Genomic DNA, 19,986 nt, shown 5'->3' with positions numbered 1-19,986 from the left:
ATCAAAAATACACCTTTCAAATTTTATCTTAATATTATTCCCTGACTGTAGTCACACTCTTTGGATTATGTTCTGACTTTTTATGCAAGAACTTTTCAATTTCTTAAGCTTTATATTTTCATTCAGCTGATGCTAGATTAAAATATACGTACCTAGTATGTGGGCTGTCTTTTTGACACCTTAACGATTTTACAACATTTTCGAATTAAAAAAAAACACATTAAATTTTTAAATAACGGTTTCAATTCTAACTTGAAGAGCAACTTAATTTATAATTCTAGAAAAACAGGACAATATCCGTTATAACTATAGAAAATTAAGGAATTTTCGTTATAATATACATCGAAATGATAAGTTCTAGAAATAGTTTTATAACAAAGTTTTTGAGTTTTGCTATTTGCACTGGCTTCGATCTAGAAGCGAAAAAGAATGAAATTGATAACAGATCTTGAAAATGACAGTGAAGGAAATAATGAACAGGAGAATATTGAAATTGCTATAGATGCGGCAGTCCGGAAAAAAATTAAAACAGGCTCCTGCCCACCCCTTCGTACTATTTTCAAAGATGTATCTTTAAGTAAAAACCCTTATGGGTCATGTAGTTACGAAAATAAAAACACTTAGGGCCCAAACTTCACTTTTTCTTTACACATGGTAATATATTTCCACTGTATTTACAGAGAGGTTGTTGGTTCGAATCTCGGTGAAAGCAAAATTTATAAAAATTCGGCAGGCAATGGCAAACCTCCGAGTGTATTTCTGCCATGAAAAAGCTCCTCATAAAAATATCTGCCGTTCGGAGTCGGCTTGCAACTGTAGGTCCCTCCATTTGTGGATCAACATCAAGACGCACACCACAAATAGGAGGAGGAGCTCGGCCAAACACCTAACAGAAGTGTACGCGCCAATTATTTATTTATTTTTTTTTTATTTAAGTATAATATTGTTAATAAAAATTTGTAGCATGTTTGTGTGACGAATAAAAATGAACTAAATGATGGTGTTCTCACTATATTTGAATGTAGCGATAACTGAATTTTTCGTCAAGGTGTTAGAGGGTCAATTACTTAATATAGCAGAATGTACATATTTACTAATATATTGGCGGTGAAGTTTATATATAAATGTATTAGTACATATATACATATTTATGTTTGAGACACTTCTTCCTCCAATCATAAAATTATGTGCCGCATTGGTTTTTTCGCTGACGGGAGCTGCCAATGCCGACCCAAATATTCTTAATAGTTCTTAAAGAAGTTTAGAATATTTTCAAACAACATACATATGTACATATCTGTACTAAATACAAAATTCAAAGTTTACTGTTGATGCTCAAATTGGATTTCCGGGAGTAGTAGGATTTCTTGACGGTACGTACTTTTGCACCGACGGCCCTTGAAAGGGAGTACAGTACAATCGTGATAGTCCGACATTTCTTAATCCGACACGTTCGGTAATCCGACAACCTCATAACGTCTATGGATGTAATTGGCATTATTTTATTTTGATCAGTCGTAGCAGAGCAGCAGAGGGGGATTGTGTTTTGTTTCCCGGTTACAACGTATTTGTCATTAAATTTGAACGACGCCAGTTCTCTCGCGATTTCTGACGGTGTTGATGTGATTTTTTTCTGTCTTTTCGTGTCATTAAATGGAACCTTCGGTAGTCTGGAATATTTGATAATCCGACAACGAGTCGGTCCCGTATGTGTCGGACTATCACGATTGGACTGTATAGCATTTCTACCTCAATAGAAAAGGTTATTACAGTATAAATGTGATGATTGTTAGTTTTACTTACATTTTGCCTATCTGTATATATGGTATTCATTTATTTTTTACTTCAGATTACAGGATAGCTCACCACAAATGAGCCAACAAAATTCATGCTAAAAAAGGAATTCCGTTGAGAGAACCATTGGAGTGCCGAGAAGCAAGTTCAGAAGTTTGCTTTCTGCTCGGAGTTTGCATCAGAGAAAGCCGTACAAACTATTAATACAGCTGTGTTCTAGACAACATATCACAGGATAGTATCCTGACAATATTTTAAATGCAGATCGACAAGAGTCCATATCTGAATAAATTGACCTATAATAGATGGTGAAGCAGAATAGGATGAATATAAGGCGTTCATTGTTTAGTTTTATATTAAATACATTATATTAAGTAAATTTAACCCATTTTGATATTAGAAAGTAAAAACATAGGTAATATTTACACATATCAACACAAACTCATTTTTTAAATCGCTTTAGCATCTCGTTTGCTATTTGGATTTTTACGTCTCTAATAATTATAAGTTATAAATTTTCCATCTAAAAATTCTATTTTTTTCTGTTACACTTTTTGTAATGACATTTCTTTCGTACTTACTTTTTGAGTTTTTGCCTACTCGTCAAGCAACAGTAGTTTTGTGTATCCCTGCCTTCGGTCTTCTTGGCTGGGGCGTGCGTACTGCAACTTCAATTATTGCCCTCTGTTTCTCCCATTATCGGGAGAATTTTATATTTTAACAGTTTCATCAGAAATACTTTCATTATTTCTTCAATATTTTCAAAAACAAAAAAAATGCTTAGAGTAGAAACACAACTGATAAATAGTAGTTGTTTAATTTCGGCAGTTCAGACAACTCTAATTAAGTCTGACTGTAGTATGTGTTGTTGTTGCTGTAGCTGCATAAACATTCCCCTTGCATGTACCGGGAATGCTGCTGGAGTGACAGTCCTTGGCCGGATATAAATCCGGATCGTTCCGTTAACGTAGAACCGACTGTCGAGTTGCAGCTTATGGGGAAAAATATTTGAAATAATTTTTAAATTACAAGCACTAATTAAAAAAAAATTCTATCGTTGCAACGCTACGAGAAGTTTTTCCATCCGACATATTAGAAAATCATTTCGTCTTTACCAATAAAAAGCAGGGTGCATCCTTTGTTCACTTTTAACTAGTAAGCCTATTAAATAATCGTACATTTTAGAATTTACAGCTTTGTTTTTCGTGCCAAATATATAAGAAAATTGTAACACGGCATGAAATTTAAATATTCACTTTTTATTCTATCAAATATGTCAACCTACTAGTTTTTTTTTTACAACTATTATACTGCTACTTAGTGCGGGCTCGTTCAAGGTCCTTGATTTATTTTCTTTGAATTCTGTTTCTCCTGCAAAACAAAATTAATTACACTAAACAACTCAAGTCATCCAGGGCCAAATTTTACCTTGAACTGCACATGGTCTGATTTCACACTCCACTGGTCTGGGCGACTTATGATCGTGTGTATTTTTACAAACACAAACAGATTTTATGTCTTCTTTCGTAGAAGGGGCACCATTTTCATCCTCGAGCTCCATTCCTTTTAATTCATTGTTAATAACCAGTTTTCGTTCTTTCATTTCCGTGGCCAAAAGATCCCGAGTAATACTCACAAGCTTTTCAGTTTTCTTGCTAAGCTTATAAGGCTTATAATAAATAAAGGGCTTTGTCTTTGTTCTAATACAGTGCCGGAGGTTAGATACAGATTTCTCAAACGTTGCAAAATCTTTTACTCGATTTAACTTTAATTCTAAAGTTTTAATTTTTGTTTGCTTATTCTTCCGGTCCATTAAGAGCGAATCACGCTCTTTTTTTATTGTCTCTTGCTCGAGGAGTTGTTGTTCTTCTAACTTTTTTTCAATTTGTGCTTTTTTGTCTTCTTTTTGTTTTAAACGCGATTCTTCCTGACAAAACTTATGCAAAGTTCCTAATAATGAACCAAACATTCTGCGATTTCTTGCCCTCGACTCCTTATCAGATCCCTGTGCTTCTAGTACTTCCTGGCGTGTTGGTAGTTCGCGTATAACTCGTGAGCTTAAGCGTGATTTCGTTTCCTCATTAGGAATCGTTAAACGGTTAAATACAGACCTTTCATCATGAACTCTTTTTTGTTTCAACCCATTTCCATATTTCATACCACCTTCGTCTAACACGCCTTGATCAACATTTCTGTAAATTCTAGTTCAAATTAAAATCATTATATATATTTCGAAATCATTTGTATTGGATATTACCCCAAATCTCTGGGCCGACCCACAATTCTCCGAATGTTGTCATTAAGAACATCCAAACCAGACCTTGTCTCATCAAGCTCTTTTTGTAATTCATTAAAAGATTTAGTGAAATCTGCGTCCATATCAATTATATGTAATTATTAAACATTTACTTAACTTAGCCAAACATATACTTTCGATTTCTGAAAAAAGACTCAAGCGATGATGGTCGATATAAATCGGTATATTAAAACTATCGATACCACACGCTCGTAATAGAAGTAACGGAGGTGGAGTGATCTGTCAATTATCTACATCAAGGCGAATCTATACAAGGTGATGGCATTTAAGCAACAGCAACATTTTTCAAATTTAGGATGACAAAACAAAGAAAATAGAAGAATGGGATTATTTAGGGATATTTTAGCAATATTCACGTCTGCTTGAACTCATCAACAATCAACGTGAAAGCAAATAAGAATGATTAAGTATTGAAACAAGACATTCAAACTGTAGGTGACAGAAAAACTCCACAAGACGGTGTTCCCTCTTCACTACTCTGGGTAATTGTGCTTAACGACTTGCTAGAGGAGCTGGAGAGGGGAAGCTCCAAACTAATTAATGTCCCACGAAGAACTAAGGTCCTGAAAAATACTGTTACGAATTTGTAACGTTATTACCCAAATAAGCGTTTAAAAATAATTCGTTTGAGTTCGATCCCTGGATTGTCGACTAAAAGTCACAAATCAATGGCAACGAAAACTGGTCACTTAAGTGAATCGCTTTATTACTTTTCGTGTACTTTCGCCCATTTAACTTACCATTAAATCCCCATGCGCATGACCTCTATTTATATACATGTGCTTAATATCTAATGCAATTTCGTATCTTCCGGCCTGTTCTGTCGCGCTATATAGTGCCATGGCGAATTAAAAGTTTTGTTTTGGTATATTATTCGCTCATTATTGTTGCCAGTCGATACTGGAAGTTTCTCCGTTCGTTACAATACTGTTGGGAACAGTGAAGTTTCGTTAACCGATTGGCAACAACAGCGAACAAATGAGATGCCAAAACAAAACCATGAATTAGTCTTGAAGGCGAGGGCAGATAGCGAAACAGAGCACGCTCTCTGGGTCTACCGTTAGATGAGTTAGACGAAGATGACATGTGACTCCATCGCACAGACGGGGTTAAGTTAGCTGCTATAACAACAGATACAAGCTGCCAGACCTAGAAATTACGCCAGTTGTTAAGCTCATGTATATAAGCAGAGGTGCATGCGTATAGAGTATTTAATAGTAAATTAAACGTGTAAGTGAAATAACGGAAAGCAATAAAATGATTCAGTTCTAAGGTGAACGTATACATGTAAAGTATAGTGTAGGAAATAAAGTAAATCGAGAGTGTTGCCATTTGATGCGGTTATCGCGCCAATTAAGAAAAAGAAGTGTGTTCCCATTAATTTTTGACATTCATTTGACAGTCTAGTGATCGAGCTCAGGGTTTTATTTTGAAAGATTTATTTGTATTTTAACGTAAGAAAATTCGTAACAATATCATCTTTTATTTCCACTAATGCTCTCTTAGAATATCTTTTAGTGGCATCTCTTAACTTAGAGAAAAATATATTAACAAATATATCTGTCTGATAACATATTCAAGTAAATTTGGATTCTAAAACTGGTTATTACTGAATTTTATGACCACGAAATCTGAACCTGTTTGCAAGTTTGCATATCCATATCTTCAAACAGAAGTATTGAAATGTTACATGATTTCATAACAAAAACGCATTTAGTAATAATAAATGGCATTAGAGACGTAGTAAAATGGTTGAAGCTTGCATTTTTCTGACATAATCTTGTGCAACAACGGCCGTGATGTTAGTATAGACAAACAAAAAAATAGGAAGAATAAACGCTAGCAACTGCAAAATTAGGAACGATAGAATTAAGCTGTGCATATACATTTGCACACAAAGGATTTTTATGTTCTGTAGTGGTGTCATCCAATTTTTGTTATTCTGTATTCTGTGCGTCATGAAGAAGTTCTGAGTTTGCGAAAAAAATTAAATGGCAACACTGTTGGCACAGTGCGTTACGTTGCAAAACAGAGTAGTGGGCTTAATGAAGTTGGTTGAACTTATATATCATTATCAAACTGGCATCTCGTAGTTGTTTAAAACATTTTGTGCAATTTGTTAAGTAAAGGTAAAAGTAACGGAGATGGCGTCTGCAGGTTAGTTATTTCGGATATACTAAATTTTTTGATGGTTAAATGTGTGGCAATAGCAATGTTATATAGTAATTGGTGCTCAAAAAAATTCGGGGGTGTTTTACAAAAATTATATGTTTCAATAGATTTCGCCCTCGTGGCATTGAAGTATGTATGAAAAGAATTGATACGATCAAGGTATAGGTATGTATATATGTAAATAATAATGGACACCTGAAAATATGTGTACGGAAACTGGTGAAGTAAATTCAATGCAATGCTTTTTGAGCATTAACACAGCAGGAAGCCTGAAAAGCTTTCATCCCGTCGCGAGTTTTTACAAATGCTTCCGAATGCGTCAAAATTATTACATTATTAAACATGGAAAATTAGAGCGCCGAACCATGGACTTCTGGGCATTGTGTTTTAGTATTTTTGAATGATATTGCAAAAATTAATTAGATTGCTCCAAGGAAATTCTGTTGTTTGAGGTATTATGTTGGTGTCATAGCCGAGTGGCTTACCGTCATTGTGGGCATGAAAAATTCTAATATCAGTCGGATATCAGCAAACAATAGCAATCCTAAGCGGTTTTCTGCCATGAAAAATCTCATATAAATTCGGGCAGGTTCTGTAATTCACTTCCGAGTGACTTATTTAAATGCTCTGGCAATTGCATTGAAATACACTTGAAGTGAATTACAGAATCTGCTCGTTTATTTATAACCCGTTGAAACTAGGTATACAACTGTATGCATCTAAATTTTTAAAACATTATCAAACCTCGCACCACTAATTGGAGGATAAGCTCAACCATACTCTCAACACAGTACGTGCCACTTTGATATACATAAGAAAGGAAATTCACGAAAACTTCTTATGATGAAATTCAATATACATTGTGTCTTTATTGAAGCCTGTTCATATTTCAGGGGACATTTTTTAAAGTGTTTTGATTCCACTTATTTATTTATTTAGGTGCTTGGAAGAATCAGCAGATATTTTTGTTGTTGAAGGGGCCCATAAAAAATAAGTGATAGAATACAAAATTACGTCATCCAAGTCTATGACGCCAGTGCAGAAAATAAACAAACTAAGAGAAAAGGAAGAATAAAAGTAGGTGGAGTGACCGCCGTAGCCGAATGTGGTGCGTAACTACCATTCGGGAGTACGTTGGTTCGAATCTCCTTGCATGAAACATCAAACGTTTTTTTTTAATTGCGGTTTCCCCTCGGCAGGCAATGGCAAACCTCCGAGTGTATTTCAGCAATGGAAAAGCCCTGCACTGTACGGATTCGGTTTAAAACTGTAGGCCCATCCACTTGTGGGAAAACATCAAGAAGCACGCCATACATAGGAGGAGGACCTCGGACAAGCACATAGCAAAAGTGAGCGCGCCAATTATTAATTTTTAGGTGGAACGCCAAGAGTGATAGTATAAATCGTGCACTCTTTATATCTCTTAGACGTAGCCCTTCGCTTTTAAGCTCTTTCTTGATGATATGTTCTCCCAATGCAAGGAATGCCACTGGTTTTAATTTTATTGAGGTGGCAGCCTTTCTAGCGAATATATCAGCCGATTCAATCAAGGTATATTCATATGTCCTAGGATTCATATGAGCCTGATGCGTTTGTGCAATTTTAATAAATTGAGTTTCTCTATGCACTCAAGGACTAGTGATTTGATTTCTGCATATATGTAGGCAGGAAAAATTTTTTTATTTTGGTGTTTGGAGGAGAAGCTCGGCCAAACACCAAAAATGGGTGAAATATATATATATATATGCATATAGACAGAAAATTCTAGAAAAATGATCCATTGGCACGCCTTGTTTCGCGCTTTAAATCCCTGCGTCTATGCCATCCGGTATCTTCGAGCCATCTGCATACCGGTGCGAGGAACATCCGTGCCCAGTTCAATTCTGACCCTCTTCTCAAAAATTATAGCTTTTGTGATACTATTTATGAGAAGATGAGCAGGCATAAGCTCAGCAAGAACAAGCACAATAATTCCATATTCTTGAGTGGGACCACTTTACCTTTGCCAAAACATATCCTTGTCATGTTAAATTAGGAACGCTGACTGACCGCTGAATAACTATATGAAGCACTGCTAGCTCGCAAATCAATGCTCTAATGCAGTTGTTGGATAGGTGATCCACACATACCATGCGCTGAAGTTTAGTCGCCGATAGGGCGGCCCTCAACCCCCACGCAACCGCTCCATACGTTATGCTAGGCCTCTTCGTTAGCGTTTCGACATCAGTCGGTTCTATGTTAGCGGAACAACCCGGTCTGCTACAACAACAACCTCTTCGTCAGGTACAAAAAGCTCTTGCCCTATTCGCAAAGATGTTCTTGATCTTACCTCGCGCTATGATTACAACATCATCCGCGTATCCTTGACAGCAGATGTCGTTGTTAGTCAGAAAGAAAGACGGGAAAAAGGATCCCTTAATAATTAGAAGTTGGATGACTAACAGGGTATCTAATCCTGCTTTCTAGTGGCCTACATGACCCCGTCGAACGCACCTTCCATATCAAGGAAGGCATAGAGTATAGTTTCTTCACTGTCAAAAACACTTTGGATCTGCATGGCAGTGTGTAGAACTTACTGCTCTGTATACTTTATTATTGGAATGGATCAGTTTTATTCGTGCTTATCTGATTTATTTATCGTTAATGCTCTTCATTGCTTTCAATCCAAAGGAGGCAAGTCTAATCAGTCTGAAGGACTTAGCTATTGAGTTCCTTTTACCTATCTTTGGTATGAATACCCTTTGAGCTCTTCTTCATCCTTTTGGGATGTAGGCTAGCCCAACAAAGGGTGGTAAAATTATAATAATTTTCAGCAACTTTGAGTTGCAGTTGGAATTAGTGTGCTATCGACTTATACTTTCGGTTGGAGTTTGACTTCATTCGTTGAAGGTGAAGGTGCTAAGTTACTTCCTGTTTACAAGTCATGAATGTCATTACCGAATGCAAATGACAAATGGTTATGTGGTGCTGTGGAGGTACTGTGCACTTTAATCATGTTGATGTGTGGCTGGGGTCAGATGTTTCTTAAAGATTGAGAGTAGAAATCCTTCAAGTATCTTCACAACTGGGGAAAGGAGAAATGTCGGGCGACTGATTCACCAGTTTCCAGTTTCTGTTCTCCACTTGACAGGGAATATTATATACTACTGTGTCCAAAAAATAAGGTGACATTGTATTTATTTTGAAAATTCTTTATTTATTCTTCCAAATCAATTTCATCCCCTTCAAAGTAATCCCCTCCCGACACAATGCACTTATGCCAACGTTTTTTCCAATTTTCGAAACACTGGTTGTAGTCACTTTCCGGGATGGCCTTCAGTTCCGTCTTCGTTGCGGCTTGAATCTCCTCTATCGTGTCAAAACGGTGTCCCCGGAGCGGTCTTTTGAGCCTGCTGAACAGCCAGAAGTCGCACGGTGCCAGATCAGGTGAATACGGTGGTTGCGGAACGATATGGGTTGAGTTTTTGATGAAATGATCACGAATTACGAGTCCAAAAAATTCAATGTTTTCGGTACCAGTCGAGATTTGACGCGCTTGAGGCCCAAAACATCCTTCAAAATGGTATTGACTGAGCCTTTCGATATGCCAACATCATCAGCAAGGTCTCTAATCGTTAATCGACGGTTTTTCAACACCAAATCTTTGATTTGTTGGACGTGAGCTTCGTCAGTTGAGGTTGATGGTCGCCCAGGACGCTCTTCGTCTTCGACACGTTCACGACCGGCTTGGAACTCACTATACCACTTGTAAACATTTTTTTAGACATAGCCTCATCACCAAAGGCTTTCTGCACCATCCTCAACGTATCCGAAAATTGATTCCGCAAACAAAATTTAATGCAAATTCTTTGCTCAACAAATTTCGACATTGCAAAAAACGAGAAACTCACTTTTAGCAGCTCACAAAACGACGCGTATCTCAAACAGTAAATGAATATTTCACATGAAATTTGACATAGATGTCACTCACAGTACTACCAACCTAAAAAAAAAAAGAATTCTCCTAATCCTTCAAAGCGCGCAGTTTAAAATCAAATGTCACCTTATTTTTTGGACACAGTAGTATGAGTGACCATAGCCAAATTAAAGATTATATGTTCCTTTCTTTGGGGATATGTTTTTCAAAATCAACCTGTATAGTCCGTTGTTGTTATTACGACACCATACACATTTCCCTTGAATGTTGCGGCTTCGGCCATAATTTGACCTTCGGTGGGGCTCTGATTACAATTCTTCAATGAATACTTTCTGGCGGCATGCTTCGAAAGGCAATGAAATTATGTAACAGTTTGGACTAAGATTTTAGAATTAGGGTAATTTTATTAATTAATACTTTTTTATTACACTATTATTTTATATGTTTTCGATTAATAAAATCAAATTAGTTTTTCTTTGCATTAGATATGTATACATATATGTATAAAGTTTTTTAGAATTTTTCTGATTCAGTAATGTGTATTATAATATTTGATAGGAAAAAAAGGAAAGAAAAAAGGAACTGTACTATCTTTACAATGTTTTTTGGCAAACGGGGATGTACCCGCTGGGACTACACAAGTAACGAAAAAAGTCAGAAATCTTGAGGGAGAAGAAAGTGATGATGGAATGAATGCAATGCCACTAGTTTTCCAACTACCAACCGCGCCCAGAGCTAATCGTATTTTTGATGACGATTCTGTTCCACATAGTCCACCCTTCATTGCATATTTAACCAACCTCCCATTTGATGCAAAGGAAGAGGATTTGAATGAATTTTTTGGAACAACTCCAATAGTATCACTGCGTTTACCGCGTGAAGAAGGAGAAAATGGTCGTGTACGAGGTTTTGGCTATGTAGAGTTTGAAACTCGCGATGATTTGATTAACACTTTAAGTTTGCCTGACCCGTCCGTTAAAGGCAGGAGAATTAGAATTGAATTATCCAATGAAAATGAACATCAAGGTTTTAGACAAAGAGGAAACAGGCGTGGATTTGATGGGTATAACAACGGTGGCGAAAATAGAGACTCAACTAATTGGCGCCGTGATAATAACGCAACCCAATCTAATGATAATTACGATAGAAATTTTAGTCGCGAGAGAAAATATGAGTCAGATGATAAAAAGGCTACTGGCTCTTGGAGGACTGGGACTCGAACACCCATAAACCAAAATCATGGTTTAAAATCCAGAAGGGATGATACCGAAGGATTCTCTTCAAACAATTTAAGAAAAGACGATCAAGAATTAGAAAGACCCAAACTTAATTTGAAACCTCGCACGCTACCTCTACCCATCGTCAACCAAGAATTGGAGCATGACAAAGAAGAAAATGTAGAAAATAAAAAACTTGCTAAACCAACTGGTGTTCCTTCTCAAAAAGTCTTTGGTTCTGCAAAGCCTGTAGATACGGCAACTCGCGAATTAGAAATTGAAGAACGATTGTCAGAAGCACGTCGCCAGCAGCAGCTTAAGCATGAACTTGATCAAAGTATTATAAATGAAAAGTTTGGAGATATTCAACTAGAGAAAACAAATAAAGATAATACGAATTACACAACAAGCTGGCGTAGAAAAAACGACTCCTCGCAATTGGAGCATAGTCCAGAAAGATCAGATATGCAAAAACATGGTAAGTGGCATGCTTTTAAGCTAATTTCAAAATTTAATTAACAAAGTGTTTTGAATTTCAGATAACCCTCGATTCGACAGGGCTGAGAGCCAACAAGTCAAAAACCGCGATTATAATGAACAGTAAGTAATCTATTATTTCAAAAAAGAATGTCAATTTTTTTGGGTGGATATCATATACGTTTTCACATACTTATGGTAAATCGGCATGGGAAACTTTGTGATGAATTAATTTTAGATGTATGATGTATTCAGCAGTGTCTATGTAAAAAGAGAGGGATAACATTTTTGTGCAACATTTTAGCGCTTTAACTCTTCAATAGATGTCCTTTACTTTTGCATATTTTTTGGGGAATAGGCTCTTAATACACCAAAGTTCAAAATTCGATTTGAAACGCCAGAAATAAGACAAAACGGTAAATGAGAATACGTGTTCTTATACTTCTCGGCAGGATACTTTGCGCGCGCTATCCACTATTAATTCTTGCCCCTACGATTTTTTATCATATTCATATTTTTTTGACAGCATTTTATTTACAAATATATTACCAGCCCGTTCCTTGTTTCACACAGGTTTATCATAAAATAAGTGTTATAAATAAAAAACTGATGTTGAAACGATGGCCCAAACGAGTGAACAGAATACACAATTAAATGAACTCCAATAAGTGGTTATACATAACCTTTGAAAAATACTTAAGAACGATGCGTTGGCAATCACATATGCGCATGCTTTATCGAGTAAAGTGCTGTAACGGTACTTTTTGCGCTTGAATATATTTACTATGATAAATTTCATTGAAATGCCTTCTTTTATATATTTCTCTTAAAGGGCTAGCATTGTTCTTTGCGTTTTTGTAGGAGACATAATATAATATTTTTGTGAGAAATATGCTTAAGACCGGTCTTCGTCCAGAATTTTGTGAATTGTTTTCTATTTTATATTGTAACTGGTAAGTAAGTAAAAAAAAAAGTATCTGGAGTATTCCTACAGCAGCCGCCGTAGCCGAATGGGTTGGTGCGTGATTACCATTCGGAATTCACAGAGAGGTCGTTGGTTCGAATCTCGGTGAAAGCAAAATTAATAAAAACATTTTTCTAATAGCGGTCGCCTGTCGGCAGGCAATGGCAAACCTCCGAGTGTATTTCTGCCATAAAAAAGCTCCTCATAAAAATATCTGCCGTTCGGAGTCGGCTTGAAACTGTAGGTCCCTCCATTTGTGGAACAACATCAAGACGCACACCACAAATAGGAGGAGGAGCTCGGCCAAACACCTAACAGAAGTGTACGCGCCAATTATTTATTTTTATTTTTTTTAAGTAAGTAAAAAATAAAGTATCTGGAGTATTCCTACAGCACTTTACTTTGGTTGAAACGAGTCAATAATGTCGACAGCGAAAAATCACACCCCACCTCTTCGAGAAACTATCATAGTTTTGTAACTACCGGATTATTCTACACTGCTATTTCAGCATAATTAAGCGTTTCTAAAACGATGGGTTTCAATGCTTTGAAATATTGTTTTGAGTATAAAACAGCAGAAAACGTTCCCAGAAAAAAAAAATGGAAAGACTACTAAACAGATTGATAGGATGATCGTTAGATTGTCGAATACAGGAGAGTGCTGCTGACATCCACCGAGAAATTTTTGTTCACCTGGAAAATCCAATAACGAAAAGAATAATTGCTCTTTGATTGGCAGAAGCAGGGCTTTATGATCGACTCGCACGGAAAAAGCCATTGGTAACAGCATCGCAACGACAACGCCGAATTGAGTTTGCCCGAGAGCACATATCCTGGACTCAAAATCTGTGGCGTTAAATATTATTCAACGATGAAACGAAAATAAAAAGAGTTGACCCAGATGGTAGAAAGTACATGCGGGGGCCAAAACGGTTGTATGGGGAGCTTTTTTATGGCACAAATACACTCGGATCTTTGCCATTGCCTTTTTCTATTCTTCGATGTTCATGCACAGCATGGTAGTCACGCACCAACCCATTTGGCTACGGCGGCCGGCACAAAATATTTCGCCATTTACTCACGGGCCAGGACACATGCCCGCAAACTCTAAACGGGCTTTCAGGTGATTCTTTGTCAGTGGTGGTACTTTTCGTGGACTTCTTGCTAATAATTTGTGCACTACCAAACGTCTACGCACAGTTTCGGCACTAACTGGCAAACTAAGGTCGTCGCGCATGATTTTGGGTGATGTAAATGGATTACTTTTGTACTTTCGTCCGCAAGTTTCATGATTTTTTTAAGGCATTTGCTACTACCTGTTCAGAACATCGTGTGTAATCTAGAATTTTCTTTTATATGTCTCCCTGTTTTCTTAATCTTAGCAAATCCAATACATAAATTAGCAAGAGTTCATTAAAATTGCTGGAAGGCTACTTACTTTTCGAATTATGTGTATGTATTTTAAGTTAAATGTTATTTTGATTAAAAAAACGTTTACTCTCCTAATATTTTGGGCAATAAAAAGCGTTTCAGAAAATGAATAATCCTGCTTTGGGATAATTACCGCAGCAATAAAATTTTGATTCAAATTTTTTTTATTGGCGTTCTGATAGGTGTACCGCTATGGTGGGGCGTCACTTACAGGTATTACAAAGAATTTCGTGCCGGCACTCCTATTATTTTGTGGGCAACTGTACATACATTTGTATAGAATACTGGTTAATTATAAATGTTCTAAACATACATACATATGCACTTACAAGCAAATAACAATTATGTACCTTATAAATGTGATGCCAAATGTAATACAATAAAATAAAAAAATATTCCTTAGTCATTAGTTGGAGATGGAAACATAACATGATAAAATTATGCTCACTGATTGTAAAATAACAAAAAAGGCAAGGCTTCTGCAATACCTGAATTTTGTTTTTGTATTCTCCGACAACCAAAACACGCCGTAACCAATTTTTGGAAAAATGTGCGAAATGTCTTTACGAATGAACTTAGTGATGCCGCTCGAATTTCGCATTTAAGGCGTAGCCATTCGAACTTAGTGATCCCTTTTTCCTAGAATCTGCGGAAATCGTACTACGATGGATTCAATGATAGAGATGATTTCATATTTCGTTAAGAAGTACGGAAAACACATCACACGACACCACACCTGCCGTTGCGCTCTTTCTTCTGAAATTCCATGTTGTGTTTGAATGGTATCAATAGCGCGCCGCTGACAATGATTATAATAAGTTCACGAATGGCTGTACAGTACATTTCTAATACCTGAATTTTGTTTCTCCGACAGCCAAAACACGCCGTAACCAATTTTTTGAAAAATGTGCGAAATGCCTTTACACATGAACTTAGTGATGCCGCTCGAATTTCGAATTTAAGGCGTAGCAATTCGAAGTCAGCGACACCTTTTTCCTAGAATGTGCGGAAATCGTACTATCGAGTTTACTCCAACGCAACAAATCCGTCGGTAATCATATTAGGCATGAATAATTTTTCACTTTGATTCCTTGTACCAGATTCGCCAGAATTCGGTGCCATACAATTTTATCAATTTATTCCATGCACGCTAACGAAAAAAAAATCAATATATGCAAGTTACCGTACACATTTTGCGTTTTGACTTACTTCTGCTTTTTAAGTTGAATTTTGAAATTTGGTATATAAAGAGACATAGTCGAATTTTATAGAAAATATTCTTCTTGTACATTTTATCCTGTTATACCCTCTGTTATGAATATTTTTACCTTTTCTTACAAAAGAACCAAAACAGGCCTGTCTGTTTGCGCGTTAAAATGTTCCCTATTGTTTTTCTTTACGTAGAACAGCTGAACAAATCATATATCTAAAAAGTAAGTCCCATTTTTTTGCCACAAGTTCGAGGCCCTATGTTTTCCGACACGTACTCCCCATATTGGTTTTTATTTCGGGGGTAGCGTTTTGTGCCTACCCGCCAGGCACCTCTTGACCATGTCCGCAGCAAGGTTCTGCATCTCTTCGTGCATCATAAAAATGATGAAGGGGCACATACCTACTTCGCATACGGTCTTTGCTAAGCCTCACACTGCCTTGCTCCCCACATCCTTGGGCCCCATATCAACCCTAAGTTTGGATACATAGTCGTTAGAACAGAAGCAGGGGTGCGAGGAGCAAGAATGTAGAGACTCATTTAGCCAGGGGGCAAGAGGGTTCAGCCAGAGCATTTTTTCCATTGACGCCTAAAGGCGCCTTTAATTTAATAGTCATTTTCGATTTTAGATATTTTTTTATTTCTATTAGTAACTGTTTTCCTGGTTGACGGGAAGTGAAAGATATTGATTCAGTATGTTATATAATTGTGAAACTTTCTTATCATTGTAGTCCGGATAAAAACAACCTTCCTCCAAGTGATGGAAAACCAAAAGATGAAAATAGGGCTAAACGATTCACAAAAAACGAGCGCACATTTCCAAAATATGAAAATGTTACACCGGTAAGTAGTATCTAAAAGTCGAACATAAAATATATTACCATGTAATAAAAAAGGTTTTTTTTCGTATTTCGAAATGTCAGAAAATGGTATACGAATTAAAAATGTACAGAGTATCTAGATAGTTAAATCCAGTAACATCAATCCTTTCAGATTAATAACGCGACAAAAACAATGTTCCACACAATGATTTAAGCAGTTTATACAATCAAATATAACTATATAAGTGGAAAAGTTTGTAATAAAGAATTAAGCTTTGATTTTCCTAAAAAGCGGTGCCGTAATATTACGGTGGTAAAGACAGAACGTTATCCTCAACATTTTCGGTCGCCATGAGCTGGACGGCTTCCTTAGAAAAACCCACGGAATATCGGAATGAAAAAAGAAGATGATGATATAATTTTTGGTGAAATAATTGCTGTTTATAGTAATTTGGCGGAGTATTTCTGGACTTATTTACAGAAAAGTCATAAAACTACACAGGAATACGTCAAACTCCGTTTTACAAAAAGTACTGTTTTCGACTTTTATTTGTGCCTCTTCTTTTGTCCACGATTTGTTGATGCTTGAAAATACCCGTTCCACTGAAGCGCTAGTCCCCGGCAAACACAAATTATATTCGACTAAACTGACTGTCTCAGTGTAGTCACAGTTTTCATAATGCAAATGTTTAAATATTTCTATTCACTGATTTGGAACTGAAACTTTATCCTCTCGCAATATAAAAATAAGCGTAAAGCCAAACACTTTTTTATGATTCTATCAATCGTATTAAAGTGGTTCTTCAATGCTGTGATAATAAAAGTTGCTTACTAAGCTCATCTTTCTTGCAGTAATAAATTTCATCCCGATTCTTAAGACCTAGTGGTCGACAATTCAGTTGTTATACATTTTCGCTTCTTTGAAGTAGTCAATGCAAACAGTGTTTGCAAGCGATCGATCATGAAGATAAGTCGCTACAAACGAACGATCGCGAGAAATCGAACTGACGACGCTGTCAGCGAAGTGTGTTCGCTCGTAATCGTTCCGAATGTTGCTATTGCTTTTAAGAGGTCATACATAGTTTTGATTCGCAGTGTCACTATCTCATTCGAGATAACTCGTAAACAAGAATGATAGATTACGGAAGCATCAGAAGCAAAATTGTGAGAGTAACTTCTGCTGCCGTGGTTGCGGCAGCAAAATTCTGTCCGTTCCTTTCACCCGTATTCTGACGCTCGTCCAATCAGTCGTTGTTCATACGGCAACGAAGTAAATTCGGGGTGTGTGAGTTGATGTTTTTCGTATATCACCAACACAAGGCCTCTTCTTTTCGCTAAGCGTTGGCAAGACCTCAATATTATTGAAAATATATAGGGACGGCTCACTCGTAAGGTTTATGGGATTGGTCAACAATTTGAAATCGAAAATGATTTAATTCTTAACATAATTGCTTTGTCTGAAATGCCATTAAACTACTTGGATAGTTTGGATAATTCCAGCCCAAACCAAAGTATAAAAATAGTTTACTTGTTTTTGTTTTCTTTTTCGCTTTTTTTTTTTTTTTGGTAAGTGACTCCATTCAAGTGTAGGAGAATATTTCAGCAGCAAAATATTTGCTGGCACAATATTTCAATGTTTATTTTATTTAAAAAATTTTTACTTCTCTGCTCTGAAAATCCAGTTATTTGTATAATAATATTATTGGTTACTTGTATTAAATATTAATTTCCTGCTGTTTTGCTTTATTGCAGGTTTTACAAACTTCAAACAAATATTCTGGCCTTGATGATGAAGCATCAGATTAAGCGTTAAAACATAATATATCTGAAATGTTTTATAATTTAAAGTAATAAAATGCATTTATGTATGGACTTCTTTATCCTCTTCCTTTTATTATAATGGCTAGGACATTTCTTCGGTCAGCTGCTTTGAATGCAAATGTGGAGGAATTAGCATTAAATGAAACAACAGAGTAACAAAAATTTAAAATACAAAGCTGACGGACACCATATACCAAGAATATAAAAATATAGTCATTAAAAAAGAGTGGTGCTGACACGGATGATATTACGTCCTTAAGGTGCTTTAGACCGCCGTACCCCAATGGGTTGGTGCATGCTTACCGTGTTCGAAACCCCGGGCTCGTAACCTCAAATGATAGAAAAACTTTTTTTCTAATAGCGGTCGCTCTTTGGCAGGAAATGGCACACCTCTGAGTGTATTTGTGCCGTAAAAAAGCTGCTTATAAAAACTAACTGACGGTTAGAGGCGGCATAAAACTGTAGATCCCCCCACTTGTGGAAAAATATCAAGACACACACGAGAAATACGAGGATAAGCTTTCCTAAACACCAAGTAGAAGGTGTAAGTACGAATTATATATAAACATATATATTTTGTATTATTATATACCATATAATATACTTAGTCTTGCCATAAATTCTGTGACAAATTCGGAGAAAAAAGTTCCTTTAAATTTGCTTTTGTTGTTCGTATGCATTATCTACTCATAAATTATACTCAGTTTCGTGGCAAATTTCGCTTGTTAACTTTGGAATGGGGAGCTAAGAAAAACCGCAGAAAAACTGCAGTGATTGCATTCAAAAAATGTGGTAAAAGTGGAAGTGGGATTAACGAATTGTTGAAAAAACTTAATATTTCGAGAATGTTCGTTTACTGCGCGATCAATCGTTTTCCCCAAACGTCTGAAGTGACAGACAGAAAGACAAGTGGTCACCCTTGCGTAGTTCGAAGCAGTGCAACCATAAAAGCCGTTCGAGAAAGAATTCGCAGAAATCCCCTTAGAAAACAGAAAATCATGTCGGGGAGGAAATTAATGTATCGACCAGATCCATGTCAAGACTAATTATAGATGATCTCCACATTAAAGTCTTCGGTCGCTCAACTGTCAACATGCGGTCGTGAAAATACATATTCTTTTCGCAGATGAGAAAATTTTCACTGTTGAAAAACTTTTTATGCTAAAACTTCTAAAGACGAAAAAATCTTGTTCCAAGGGTTCAGCGTGGCCACCATCTAGCATTCGTAATGGTTTGGTGGCGAGTACCTTGTAAAGGCATTACATCTCTTTATTTCTGCGAAAAGGTGGTTCAGACCAAGGCAAAAGTGTACCAGAAGGATGTCTTAGAAGGCGTGGTGAAGCAGTTAAGCAGTACTCTCTTCAATGGAGAGCTTTAGATCTTCCAGCAAGATTCCGCTCCAGCTCATAATGCAAAAACCAGCCAGCAGTGGCTAAAAACATTATTCCTGGGTTCATAACCGCAAAAGATTGGCCATCTGGAGGCCCAGATGTGAATCTATTGGACTACAGTTCGTAGCGCACCTCCAAATATGCGCTTGATGATTTTGACTGACAAATTGTATGTTATTTTGTATTTTACATAATTCTTTCCGTGCTGTGCTTTCAACATTTCTTATTGAAAAGCATATTTAAATTATAATCGAGGACATTTTAGAGTAATAGAAATTGTCGATTATCACCCCAAGACCCATGCCATTTAGCCCGCCTATGAGCTTTATAAAATATTAAAACGTCTTTGCAATGTCTTAAGTAGCAATTAGAAAATTGAAGAACCTTTTACATGAGTAAGCATAGGAAATATATTTCCAAAGAGTGTATTTATTAATTCATAAACAATGCATGCG

The 19,986-nt window shown here is 36.5% G+C and overlaps 2 protein-coding genes across 3 annotated transcripts; one reads left to right on the top strand and one right to left on the bottom strand.

Annotated features, from left to right (window-relative positions):
• Window positions 1–3,032: 3,032 nt before the first annotated feature.
• On the bottom strand, window positions 3,033–4,249 carry LOC129247346 (pinin). 2 transcript variants are annotated; one of them, XM_054886456.1, is made up of 3 exons: window positions 4,052–4,249; window positions 3,223–3,995; window positions 3,033–3,165 (listed from the first exon to the last, which is right to left on the bottom strand). In XM_054886456.1, exons 1-3 carry the CDS (start codon window positions 4,171–4,173, stop codon window positions 3,071–3,073), a joined length of 990 nt encoding a protein of 329 aa, XP_054742431.1. In that variant the 5' UTR covers window positions 4,174–4,249; the 3' UTR covers window positions 3,033–3,070. The 2 variants fall into 2 exon arrangements, with proteins under 2 accessions (XP_054742431.1, XP_054742438.1); XM_054886463.1 differs by having other exon boundaries at window positions 3,223–3,986.
• Window positions 4,250–6,153: 1,904 nt separating this feature from the next.
• LOC129235553 (eukaryotic translation initiation factor 4B) lies at window positions 6,154–18,191 on the top strand. Its single transcript, XM_054869457.1, has 5 exons — window positions 6,154–6,268; window positions 10,758–11,894; window positions 11,956–12,016; window positions 16,230–16,341; window positions 18,072–18,191. Exons 1-5 carry the CDS (start codon window positions 6,256–6,258, stop codon window positions 18,123–18,125), a joined length of 1,377 nt encoding a protein of 458 aa, XP_054725432.1. The 5' UTR covers window positions 6,154–6,255; the 3' UTR covers window positions 18,126–18,191.
• The last annotated feature ends 1,795 nt before the right edge of the window (window positions 18,192–19,986 follow it).

Source organism: Anastrepha obliqua, chromosome 1, assembly GCF_027943255.1.
Source record: "Anastrepha obliqua isolate idAnaObli1 chromosome 1, idAnaObli1_1.0, whole genome shotgun sequence".
NCBI classification, from domain to species: Eukaryota; Metazoa; Arthropoda; class Insecta; order Diptera; family Tephritidae; genus Anastrepha; species Anastrepha obliqua.
Note: the sequence above shows the minus strand (reverse complement) of the source record. Positions and strands in the feature narration are given on the sequence as shown.